Source organism: Erigeron canadensis, chromosome 8, assembly GCF_010389155.1.
Source record: "Erigeron canadensis isolate Cc75 chromosome 8, C_canadensis_v1, whole genome shotgun sequence".
Taxonomy (NCBI): domain Eukaryota; kingdom Viridiplantae; phylum Streptophyta; class Magnoliopsida; order Asterales; family Asteraceae; genus Erigeron; species Erigeron canadensis.
The window spans coordinates 17,828,016-17,839,298 of NC_057768.1; the positions used below are offsets into that span (position 1 = coordinate 17,828,016).

General features: G+C 36.0%; 1 protein-coding gene across 2 annotated transcripts; it reads right to left on the reverse strand.

Annotated features, from left to right (window-relative positions):
• Positions 1–1,486: 1,486 nt before the first annotated feature.
• LOC122611171 (5'-3' exoribonuclease 3) lies at positions 1,487–10,896 on the reverse strand. Of its 2 annotated transcripts, none has more exons than XM_043784147.1 (23): positions 10,596–10,896; positions 9,526–9,628; positions 9,344–9,420; positions 9,076–9,267; positions 8,850–8,969; positions 8,674–8,736; positions 8,337–8,486; positions 8,066–8,230; positions 7,908–7,985; positions 7,706–7,792; positions 7,341–7,613; positions 6,574–6,669; positions 6,221–6,316; positions 6,068–6,138; positions 5,294–5,422; positions 5,144–5,220; positions 5,020–5,060; positions 4,206–4,280; positions 3,949–4,106; positions 3,361–3,465; positions 3,204–3,279; positions 2,972–3,051; positions 1,487–1,733 (listed from the first exon to the last, which is right to left on the reverse strand). In XM_043784147.1, the coding sequence occupies exons 1-23, from the start codon at positions 10,797–10,799 to the stop codon at positions 1,646–1,648; spliced, it is 2,604 nt and encodes an 867-aa protein (XP_043640082.1). In that variant the 5' UTR covers positions 10,800–10,896; the 3' UTR covers positions 1,487–1,645. The 2 variants fall into 2 exon arrangements, with proteins under 2 accessions (XP_043640082.1, XP_043640081.1); XM_043784146.1 differs by lacking the exon at positions 1,487–1,733 and adding an exon at positions 1,801–2,609 and having other exon boundaries at positions 10,596–10,892.
• Positions 10,897–11,283: the final 387 nt, after the last annotated feature.

Sequence of the window (11,283 nt, forward strand, 5' to 3'; positions counted from 1 at the left end):
CAAAATTTTTAATTCGTTGACACTCATCACTAAAAGTGTAAATAAATGCAATATTATTTGTAGTGTAACCACATTACTATCGACCCCCCCCCCCCCTACGGTCTCCGCCACCACCATTACCCGCCGTCGCCACCATCACCGCACCGCCGCATCACACGAGCATATTACTATATTTCAATTATTCATTTAAGATAGTGTATAAGTCCACTGGCAACGCATGGAAGATGTGTGCGTTATGGGGTGCGGTGTGGTGTGAAAATGTGGTAAAGTATACCGCGATTGAGAGTGTGGAATATGAACGTTGAGGTCGACCATGGAGGCCCCCCACCCCCACAACCTTTTTTTTTTTTTTGAAGTACTACATTTCTCCAACCATTTTCAAATACAACCACTTTCAACGATCTTTTAATTTTGAACAACTTTTTCAGGTGCTACACAACTAAACCATTCCATTTTCATTTCCAAATCCAATTGACTTCCTTTTTAAACGATGTTAAACACATGACGATAGATGAGATCAAAGACTCTTGTTGACATGCTAGACGATGAACGTTCCAACAAGAGGTTATAGATTACAGGCGAAAAAGGATGGGTGCATTCCGAACTGCATTTGTGTCCGCAGGTCGCGCGTACACACATTGGTTCAGAGAATTTTGACATTTGGCCAACATAAAGGACATACAAACACTATGACTGCTGGGACGACCAAAAACCTTGCTTGAACTACAATAAGTTACGTATCTACAAGAGAGGATCGAGAAGGTGAATTTGGCATTTGGCCAAGTTTATGATGTTGGTTTTTCATTTCGAGACAAGATGACCTGGGCGGCTAGGCCAAAATGTTGAAGCAAAATGTCGATGAAAACAAGATGGTTGCTAAAGTAAAAAATTCCAAAGTATTTTGATGATGTTGGATGTTTTAAGTAATGTTTTTAGGATTTGTATATTTTATATTGGGGCCTGATTTGTTCGCATATAAACTTGTTGCATACAAGAAAAATGAAATTAAAAGACAAGAATGATATGTCAATCAAATTGTTCTTTATTTTTCTTTCAAAACACCAACAAGCATAAGTATATAATTCCACAATATTAATTTCAAACTTCCAAAATTGCTCGTTAAATGATATATCTAACAAATTACATTACAATATTAAATAAATTTTTTTACTTGAAATATTGTAACGTGTTTTTATTGTTTTTAGTAATTTTATGTCATTTTTTAAATTTTAATGGAATTTTAGTTTTTTAAGAAAATGAAAATTATAGTTAATGGATTGCCTAACAAAATAATGGAATTTGTGAGGAAAAAATAAAGGTAATTTAGTATAAAAGGATTGGTTGAAACTTGGAGGTGAGGTATTGAAATTTGTGTCAGAGTTGGGTTGCCAAACAGCACTCATTCGTGACCTTCGAGTTGGGTTGCCAAACAGCACTCATTCGTGACCTTCACAGTAAATAAGTTTCTGTAGGTACAACTTCCAATTATGTTTATTATTCGCCCAGCAGTACTTAGAAAAAAAGAGATTAACCAACTAATCATAGATGCGTATCAGACAAGTTGGAACAATCCCAGGACTAGAACATTATAGAGTGACAAGATAACTGACAGGCACTTGTAATAAGCTGACATTTAGTTAGAGCTTCAACATAGTAGAAGATAACAGAGCATCATTAATCTCAATTTCTGATCAAAAGGAAACATTTGTGCACCACAACCAAAAGCAAGCTTCCTGGGCATGAAAGGTGAGACATAAATTCATTAACAAAAAATGTAATAAGCGGGAGTACAAAACAAAAGGCCTAGAAATGCAGATTTTCTATGTTTTATTGCTCCCTAAGATAAATAAATCAAAGTTTACAATACAATAAAGATCCAATCATCTTCTGGACCTGACCTATATGTAAATCTTTAATGAGCGCCTATAATTTCATATAGTGAAAGGACTAACAGACTATGATACAACATCTGTATGAATTACAAATAAAGGCTCAAAGTTTAACATATTCTCTAGCGGCGATGAGGCCGTCTACTTGCTCCATCTCTATTTAATGCTGAAAATTGATTGCCTCCACTGTGTTGAGGGCGGTGGTGGCCTCTGCCACCGCCACCACCCTGATTCCCCCGTGGGGCCCATCCTGCCTGATGATTGGCAACTGCAGTGTTGTATGCATAGCTATCACGGTCACTATAACCACCAACCTGCTGTGGTGGATAATAATGACCGCTAGCAGGCAAATGTAGACTTTGATGGGGTCCACGTGGAGGGTATCCATGTTGACTGTGCTGGTATGCCTGCGTCTGAGGATTGGGCCTACTGTAATGGGTAGTTGAAGCATACGGTTGAACATAATTCGGATCATAATTACGTGGAGGATAACCTGATCTAGGCTGCATCATCCGACTCGGGTCCTGATTATAGGGTCTATTACTTTGGTAAGGTGGATAAGGAGTACGTGGGTGTGGGTCATATGATTGATAATGACCATTATTTCTATCTGGCCTCACTTGTAAGCTATTAGTGACAAGTCTATGTGCAGCATCTCCAAGCTGACGGTCAGAAGTGGATCCATGGGAGTTATTGGTATGATGCCTGTTGTGCCCATTCCTAAATTGACAAAGGTCACTTAGAATATATAGAAAAGACAATTATTTGATGGCTGTTTTGACATGTAATATTAAACTGATTATCTTAGGTAACTTATTAACATAATCCAGAATATGAATGTTCAATTATAAAAGGGCCAAATAATCAGTTGCCAACACTGGTGGCATTTGTTTGGGACTTAATAAAAAGTCATGACTTAATCAAAAACGTTTAATCCATTAAGTCATCAATAGTGTTTGTTTTTTTGACTTAATAAACAAAAAACAACTACATTGACTTAATCCATACAGACATTACTTATCCATTCAGTCACTTAATCAATTCAGTCACTTAATGGTTAGAATAACAAACAGGCCCCGTACCTTCCATTCTCCCAGGGCTTCCTTCCGGTATCTTCATGCCATAAGGTAGGCTCAGGTTGCAAATCATCAATGGTTACAGTCTGCACCAGGATGGAGTGAACACAGGATCAACAAGGGTGTAACATTCTTTTCACACAGAACTAATAGCTAAGAAGACCAATTAAATGAAAACACAATTGAACATCTACTAGAACTCTAGAAGCATATATCTCCTTATAAACTGAAGAATTACCTTTTTTGGAAGCTTGACCCCTGCAGGCGGCCTAGATATATGATTATGATATTCTGGAAGTCGGTATATAGCACATCTGAAATGCAAAGCAGAAAAATTTTGGTAATAAACAACAAATAAAAGCAAAAGGCATTGTTGTTTACACTTTAAAGCTTACATGACTTGATTGTCCATGATATCATCCATTCCCTCAACAGGTGAGCTGAATATTGGAGGGCATGGATCTCCAGCACAAAGGGATATATAGCCATTCATCCCACCACTGCACACACCCACAAATAAAATCAGAAGATTGCAACCATATAATAAAAAATGTCTAGAGGTAGAGGCAAGAAAAAGTCTAGAGGTAGAGGAGGCAACATGGGGGGTCAGGTGAGTTGCGTAGTGTGCAAAAAAGAGTTTCGATTGAAATGGTCAATTTAGTGAAGGTGAGGTTGGGTTGACCCAGAAACACCATTTTGTTTGCTCTTTCAAACTCTTCATAAATGATTAATGTGTTATTTACAATTATAGATTTAAAAACAAATTACAGTTATAGAGACAATAGTACCACATAATTTAGGTATTTGTATACAATAATAGGAGGCCATATGCCATACTAACACAGTCCAAGTGGTATAAGCAGTGTGGCCCCGTTGATCCTTTTGTATTTAGACGAATTTTATTGACTTGCACACTAGAACTATCAATAAATAAAAGGGTCAAACTTGCAGCCTCTACCAAGAAGTAGACATAAAACACAAACCTTGCCAGCGGATCAATTTGTTCTTTGACTTCCACTCGCTCTTTGGCCGACAACTGCTTGCAACGGTCATTCAAAGAAAATATGTATGGAGACAACGTGTGTGATAATGCCACAAAAAGAAAATCAAACATTGTGCTATTTCTTCGAGCCTCTTCCTCCTGTAGAAATCACACGAACAAAGTCAACAAGATTCAACAAGCTAGCGTTCACTGTAAAATTAAAGAAAACGAGCACGTCCGTTGAAGCACTCCCCATACCGTTAAAGTATGTTCTACTTTTTTCACTTCTGCAAGAAGACGATCTTCGTCTATGAAAGGCAATTTTGCTATTCCCTGTAAATTGGAACAACCACAGTTATAGATAATTCTAAAATACATGACAATTAGAGGTGGCAAAATGGATGGGTCAGGCACTAGGTCCATGCAAGAAAAGGCGAGATATATGGTTCAATTCAGTTCGGGTCAGGATGAAATGAATTGTGGCCTTGTTTATGTAAAGGATACAGATAAAATTACGCATCTTCTAACATGAACTTTTTGATTAGCAAGCTTAACACATTGTAGGGCGAATGTACCCTGTATCAACACCATCAATAATGATGGCCAACCATAAGACATCAGATGATACAGACCCTATTGGGTCACTGGACCCGGCTGTTGGCTGGTCTGATGGACTATCCATTTTAGGCAGCAAAAGAAAATGAGAAAAGGAAAAAGGGGCAGTTTACAGCCCAGTCAATCAGGAGCAAAAGCTAAGGGGCCGAACTGTCAAGATTAGGATAACTGTTCTACTTTTTAGGATTAGCAACTGCTCTTTTTTATATTTATATATCTCATTTCCTGTTCTAGTTTTCGATGTCTGGTTATTTACAATTAACAAACTTGTTTGTTTTAGGAGAATTGCCCATCTCGAATTGGGTTACCTATCTTGTAATTGGAGAGTTGCCCCTCTCGAATCGGGCCGACTTACTTGTTTTATCTATCCACTGTTACTTTCAATTTCGGGATTCTATCATCAGACATCCAACCCAGATGGTTAAAAGTGAAGGTGAAAGAGCAAAGGAAAACACACCTGCCATGCAAAACGCTTGCCATTCATGTCAACTTCAAAATCTGAAATACAAAGTCGAAGAAAATATAGTAATGCAAGATTTTCTAAATATATAATAGGAGTCTTTGATTAGTCAAAGCTTTACCTGTTGGATAAAAATCGATAATAGGTGAACTTGGATCCATCATCAATTTCCTATAATGCTCAGGAAGAGCATGAGAGCTGCAATAGGACCCCGATAAGAGAACTCGAATATGAAAAAGAAATGAGGAAAAAGAATAATGACAAGCTCAACCTTGCAGCAGGAAACACGCCCATAAGCTGATTAAATGGTTTAAATGGTGAACCTAGTTCAAACGTGATATCTAGTTCTCCAAGATCCTTAAGATCAGAAGCAAATGGTGCATAATGATATGGATAGAACCTGAAAGAAAATTTTAGAGCAAAGCAAATCAGTAAAAAAGATGTACGTCAAGTTATATACTGGCCTCAAGGTATTGGGGACAGGTAATGTATTGGGGACACATCAATGAGAAAAAAAAATCAAGTTATATAAACCTTACAAAATGAAACTTGACGCTTCTGAAAACAGCCTAAGCATAATTTAGATACTTCAAGACAGATGGAAAATTCGGCCATTTACTTATAATTGGGTCGCTTTGGGTTTTGTTTAAGTCTATTGGATCACACAAGTAATGTTATAATTATCAGTTAGCAAAGAATATAAATTAGAAGAGAAACCAAATCCTGAAACGCTCTATTGCAATATATTGCAACTGTAGTAACAGAACTTTTGTAATCATAATTGTAAGCTCAAACAATTGAGGGGTAAAGATCATCCCATTCACCATTTTGACCCATACAAGAAAACTACCTTTGTGATAAATTACAAAACCCACCAAAATTTAGCTACCTTTAAACTGCTTAAAATTAATTCAAGGCACAGACTGAAATGATTCAATAAAATTCCAAATCCTTATATATATATATATATATATTAACTGGTGTTTTACAACTATTTATTAATGTCATTTACGTAACAGCTAGATAACATAGAAAAGAAAGTTACCACTGCCATGAACAAACACCTTCATAGTAATAATGCATCACCCAACATAAGCCTTCAGTGTATCTCAGAACCTGTAAAAATTTGTTAGCATATATTTCTTAACTCCTTGGTAGCAATTGGCAGACATCCTGGGTAAAGAAAATAAAATCTTACAACGTCTCTACGTATTTCCTCAAGCTCTTCGGGAGTTTTAGCACAGAACTTCTCTTCATAATACCTCTCTTTCCACCCTGGCACTCCCAATTTTATCTGCCAGCAATGCATTAGAAAGATATGAGATAAAAGTAATGGAAATTTGCCCAGATTTGAAATTTAGATTGAAGTCATCTGCCACCAATGCACTTCCAGTTTAATCTGCCAGTTACGTGAATTTCTTCGTACTTTATTACAAGTAAGCATCTAAGACCGAAGATATGAGATATATGTACACCAACTGTCATTTGCTTATCACATGTCATATAAGTAAAAGCTAGAACTAGTGTTTATATTAATTTCTATCCTCTAACCTTATCCTCATCTGGCTCATCAGAATTAAAAGCATCAGATTTCTCACGAAGTATCCCCTTCAGTTTTGTCTTCAGTTCTTCTTTGTTGTCAAGTGCCTGAAAACACGCAACACTTAATAACAGAAAAGTAACTTGTCCAATAATTTATATGAAATACATACAACAAGCACTCTGTTGCAAAGTCAGTGATGCAGAAAAGTAACTCTGTGAGAAAGAGGTTATGTGTCCATCTCAAAGACGAAATCCGTAAAAGATGATTTAAAATAACAAACTTAGATAGGGCGAAAGCACCAATTTCATTTGAATTTTGGTCTGTTTGAAACCAGATCCACAGAAAAAGTTAATATATTACATTTAGCATAGAAAAATGGTTGGGTTGAGCAGCGGCTGGAAAAACTTAATAAAGGGTCGGGTTGAACACTTAACACTTTGTTCCAACTATCTTTTAAATTTAATACATATTTGATATATTAAATATTTAGAAGCTATAATAGTAAATAGTAAAATAATAAATATAGTTTTTTAATAAATATACAAAAAAGTTATGAATGGTTTAAGCATTTAAAAGCTCATTAGATGATCTTCAACCCATTTTGATCTGTCTTCTCATAATTCAGACTAGATTTTACCCATTTGATCCATGATCAATAAAATCCAGCCCATATACACCCATGTTGACATGAATGGGTTAAAAGTGCCACCTCTAGAACTACTACATCAGTATTGTACTATGAATTATGTAAATCATTCACACAAGGAAGACATACATTATCTCTTTCAAGATTGCTCTCAGCTTCAACGATGGCTGCACCAACAGTTGACCCAGAAGAGACACGTGCAAGTTTTTTTGGTCGGCTTGAGTCACCATTGGCTCCCTTGGCTTGAAATGGTGAAGGTGTATGACCAGAAGCAAGACGTGAACCCTGAAACCGCCCAACTGCAACTAATGATTCAGGTTCCATTTGTGGTCCCGCATCATCTCCTCTTATTGTTTGCGATTTTGCTTGAGTTTTGTCACGTTTTATCCTTTCAGCTTGTCTCTGAACAAACAAAAGAAAACATTTATATTCCTACGATATTATATATATAGACACACATACACATATATAGATAGATAGACACGGATATTAACCTGATGCAAGCGAGATCTTTTCTGGAAAATTTTATCTTCATAGGTTCCCACGGCCTGAATGAACTGCTCCACTTTACTAAGGTCTGGCTGGGAGCAAATAAAAAAGAGAAGCAATAATTCAGAAGTTGAGTACCAAAAGACTTTAAAGCCCACAGGGTAGAAACGTGAAAGTGAAAAGCTGAATAAAATAAAAAATAATTACCTTGCTTCCATTAGTTAGATACCCATTTAGGGACCTAAACTCCTTTTTATAAACGGCTAAAAGTAAATTTATAGCACCCTGAAAGCAGGCAAAAGAGAATTGCAAATATCAACTAAAAGCAACAATATTATGGTACACGCAAAAAAGCTGAAATGTACCTCACGAATTTCCAAAGTGGGCATATGTGGTAAAAAGTCGTTCCCAACAAAGAAACATATGAAGATAAAGTCATCAACTATTCGCTCGAAATCGATCTTGGAGGGAGGATTAGGAATTCTCATTTCATATTCCAAATACTCCCTAAGTGTCCAAATGTTAAGAAACTGAAGAAAAAAAATGTGTTTAACAAAAATGACAACAAAAATTCTTTATTCAATATCCTTCTGCAACAAGTAAAATAATAATGGCACAAGTCAATTTGGGCTATACCTGGTAAGGCTTCTTAGGCACGGCATCTGCTTCTCCTTTTTCATCAAATTCACCTGCCTTCCTCTTTGCCTTTCCTTCACAAGCCGCTGCTAAATGACCTATTTGGCCACATATAAAACACTTGTCTTGTTGTCCAGGTGTAAATACCACCTGGAAAATCACAATTAAAATACATACGTTAATGCTACATGTTTACTACAGGCTACTATACGACTACTATAACCTCTTTTTTAATAAACTACTGTCACAATAACAGTTTCTCACTTTCTCCTAAGACAAAATACTTCATAAGCCCTCTGCACATTTAGGTTTTATACTAGGCTTGGTAGAGCTATACCTCTCTAAGTATTGAAAAATGAACTTCATGGGTGGCCAAAGCCAACATGATCAGATCTGCATCCTGTTGTTTGAAATATTAACAAATACAAAACAGCCAATAAGTAGAACAAATTAGAGAGAGAAAAGACGGAGGAAACTGTAAAGAATAAAACCGAGTTGAAAGAAAAATAATACCAAACCATACAAGCAATGCCTGGTATTTGGATCAAAACCAGGAAGATTCCTTTGAAGACGAATGTAGGACATAATCTTATGTTCCCCTTCACCAGGTACATTAGCATCAGAGAGGATAACCTTCAGAAAAAAGAACCACCATGACAAGTTAGAGTAATTTATTGTGCTATAAACGTTCATCCACATACACTTTTAAGGCTGCTAATGTGTCAAGTAAACGAAATACCTTAATAGGTTTCCATCCAGGATCATTGTTTAATCTTTGATGAACATAGTATTGCAGAGCAACTGAGAGAACTGCCATAAATTCAGTCCCTGGGGTGATGACGTTAGAGTCAAAGGTTTGAGACTCTTGTTTAGGAGGAAGCTTTCTGCCTTCCCTCTCAAACTCCTCCCTCAACCTCTCCTCCTCAGCTGCCTAAAAGGTCAAATTTAATTGTAAAACATAAAAAAGAATGAAGTATAAAAACCCTACAAATGAATAGCAAAAATACCGCATCTGCTGCATCTTTGGCTGCTCTAAACCGCCTAGATCGCTGCTGGTTCATTTTTGCCCTTGGGGCAACACCATCTACACAACATTTTCAGAAAATTAAAAAAAAACTGCAATGTGTGCCATAATTTACCTGTTTCACAAAAAAAAAAAAAAAAAAAAAAAAAAAGGCTAAGTACCCACCAATTGCCATATAGAGTAGTTTTCGTGGTCGCACCATGACAAAAAGGCGATCTATGTAGTCAAACATACATTGAAAGACCTCATTAAAAGAGGTTGGAGAAGGCTGCATACATGAAAACAGTAAGATTGGGCAGATGTAAACGTTTCATAAATAATGCTACAAAGTGTGATCAAAATACTTGCTTGTTCCATTCACCTAATACATACATACATATGTATATATAGATGTTTATGCATATTCCAATTGCACTTTCTGTTATCAAACTTTTTTTGGAACAGAAGATAGGTAATATCTGTCATCATATTTAATTGTATGTATTCTGTTGAGCTTCTATATGATTGGTATTCATCAAGTTTTAATAAGAACAAGTTAAAAAAAAATCATCAAGCCTACATATTTATGAAAAATCCATTAACCTTATAAATATCTATCTATACATCTGTATACATTATAAAGAGCTTACACACACACACCCAAACTACTGTACCGGTATAACATAGATAATAGTCTAGAGTTTCCTCCCCAAACTAATGTCAAACCTTCATCATCTAGACAATTATCTATTTTAATTTGTTATAACTTACATTGCACAATATTAAATAACAAACTTTTTTCTAATAACTATAAATTACATAGAATGCAATATGTGTGATTCATAACTAAAGATTTTTTTAACGAATTCATTTATTAATACAACTTTGCAATTTATCAGAGCATTTTCTAATTTCTGAAAGAATACAGGTATCACATTAGTTTCATCAGTAGTTAACCCCTTTACGAGGCTGCAACAAACCACTATAAAGAATCATTGAACACTGCCTAAAAAATATTTAATCAAGCTGCGTTGTGCAGGTCTTATGCTAGTATATATCTATAAACACGCAGACAACTTGTTCTTAACGACATATTAACACATTTATTTCAACTACTATTTCATAATATTACAATATATATAAGGTAACTCCATATTCCTCCCAATTTATTACTCGTAATATTTATTTAATTAAAAAAATAAAAGAAAGAGAAAACAATTGTGGAATAATGAAGATAGAGAGAAATTTATTAATACCCGGTCTTCAGGGTGAAAACAAGGATGAATGATACCATTCATATCAAGATAAAGATTATCGTATTCAATTTGATTAGGGTTTGGTTTGGATGTATCAACGGGTATTCTCACGCCTTCTATTTCAACTGCCTCTTCTTCTATTACATCCACCACTACCATCGGATATTTCTCCGCCAACCACCGGTAAAACGCCGGTACACCCATCCTTCCCTCCGCCGCCGCCGCTGCCGATTATTATTCCTTAATTTAAACCCCCGCCTTTGCGTCTTCTTTCGTCTTTTTTTTTTTAGCCCCCGCCCCACAGAAGATAAAAAAAAAAGGGTTTTAATGAAAACGTTTTCTCGGTCCATTTAATCAGTTAAATTCTTTTTAGAGTTATAGTGCAAAAAACGTCCCTGCGGTTTATCATTTTTGTGATTTTCATCCTTGCCGTTAACTTTTAGATATGTTTACATTTTGTCCATATCTTTGTAACTTTTCCGCTTACCCCTCCCATGTGCCATTCACATGAGGGCATTTTTGTCTTTCCCTTTACACATATTCGTTATAAATCCTAAAAAAAAATAATTCAACCGATTGACATTTGTTTGTACACTACTCCGTGATTGGATTAAGGATGGGATGATGGAGGTTTTGTGATTGTTCGTTGGCGATTCCCCAAAGATAGGGTTCTAGCCTCTTTACGCCA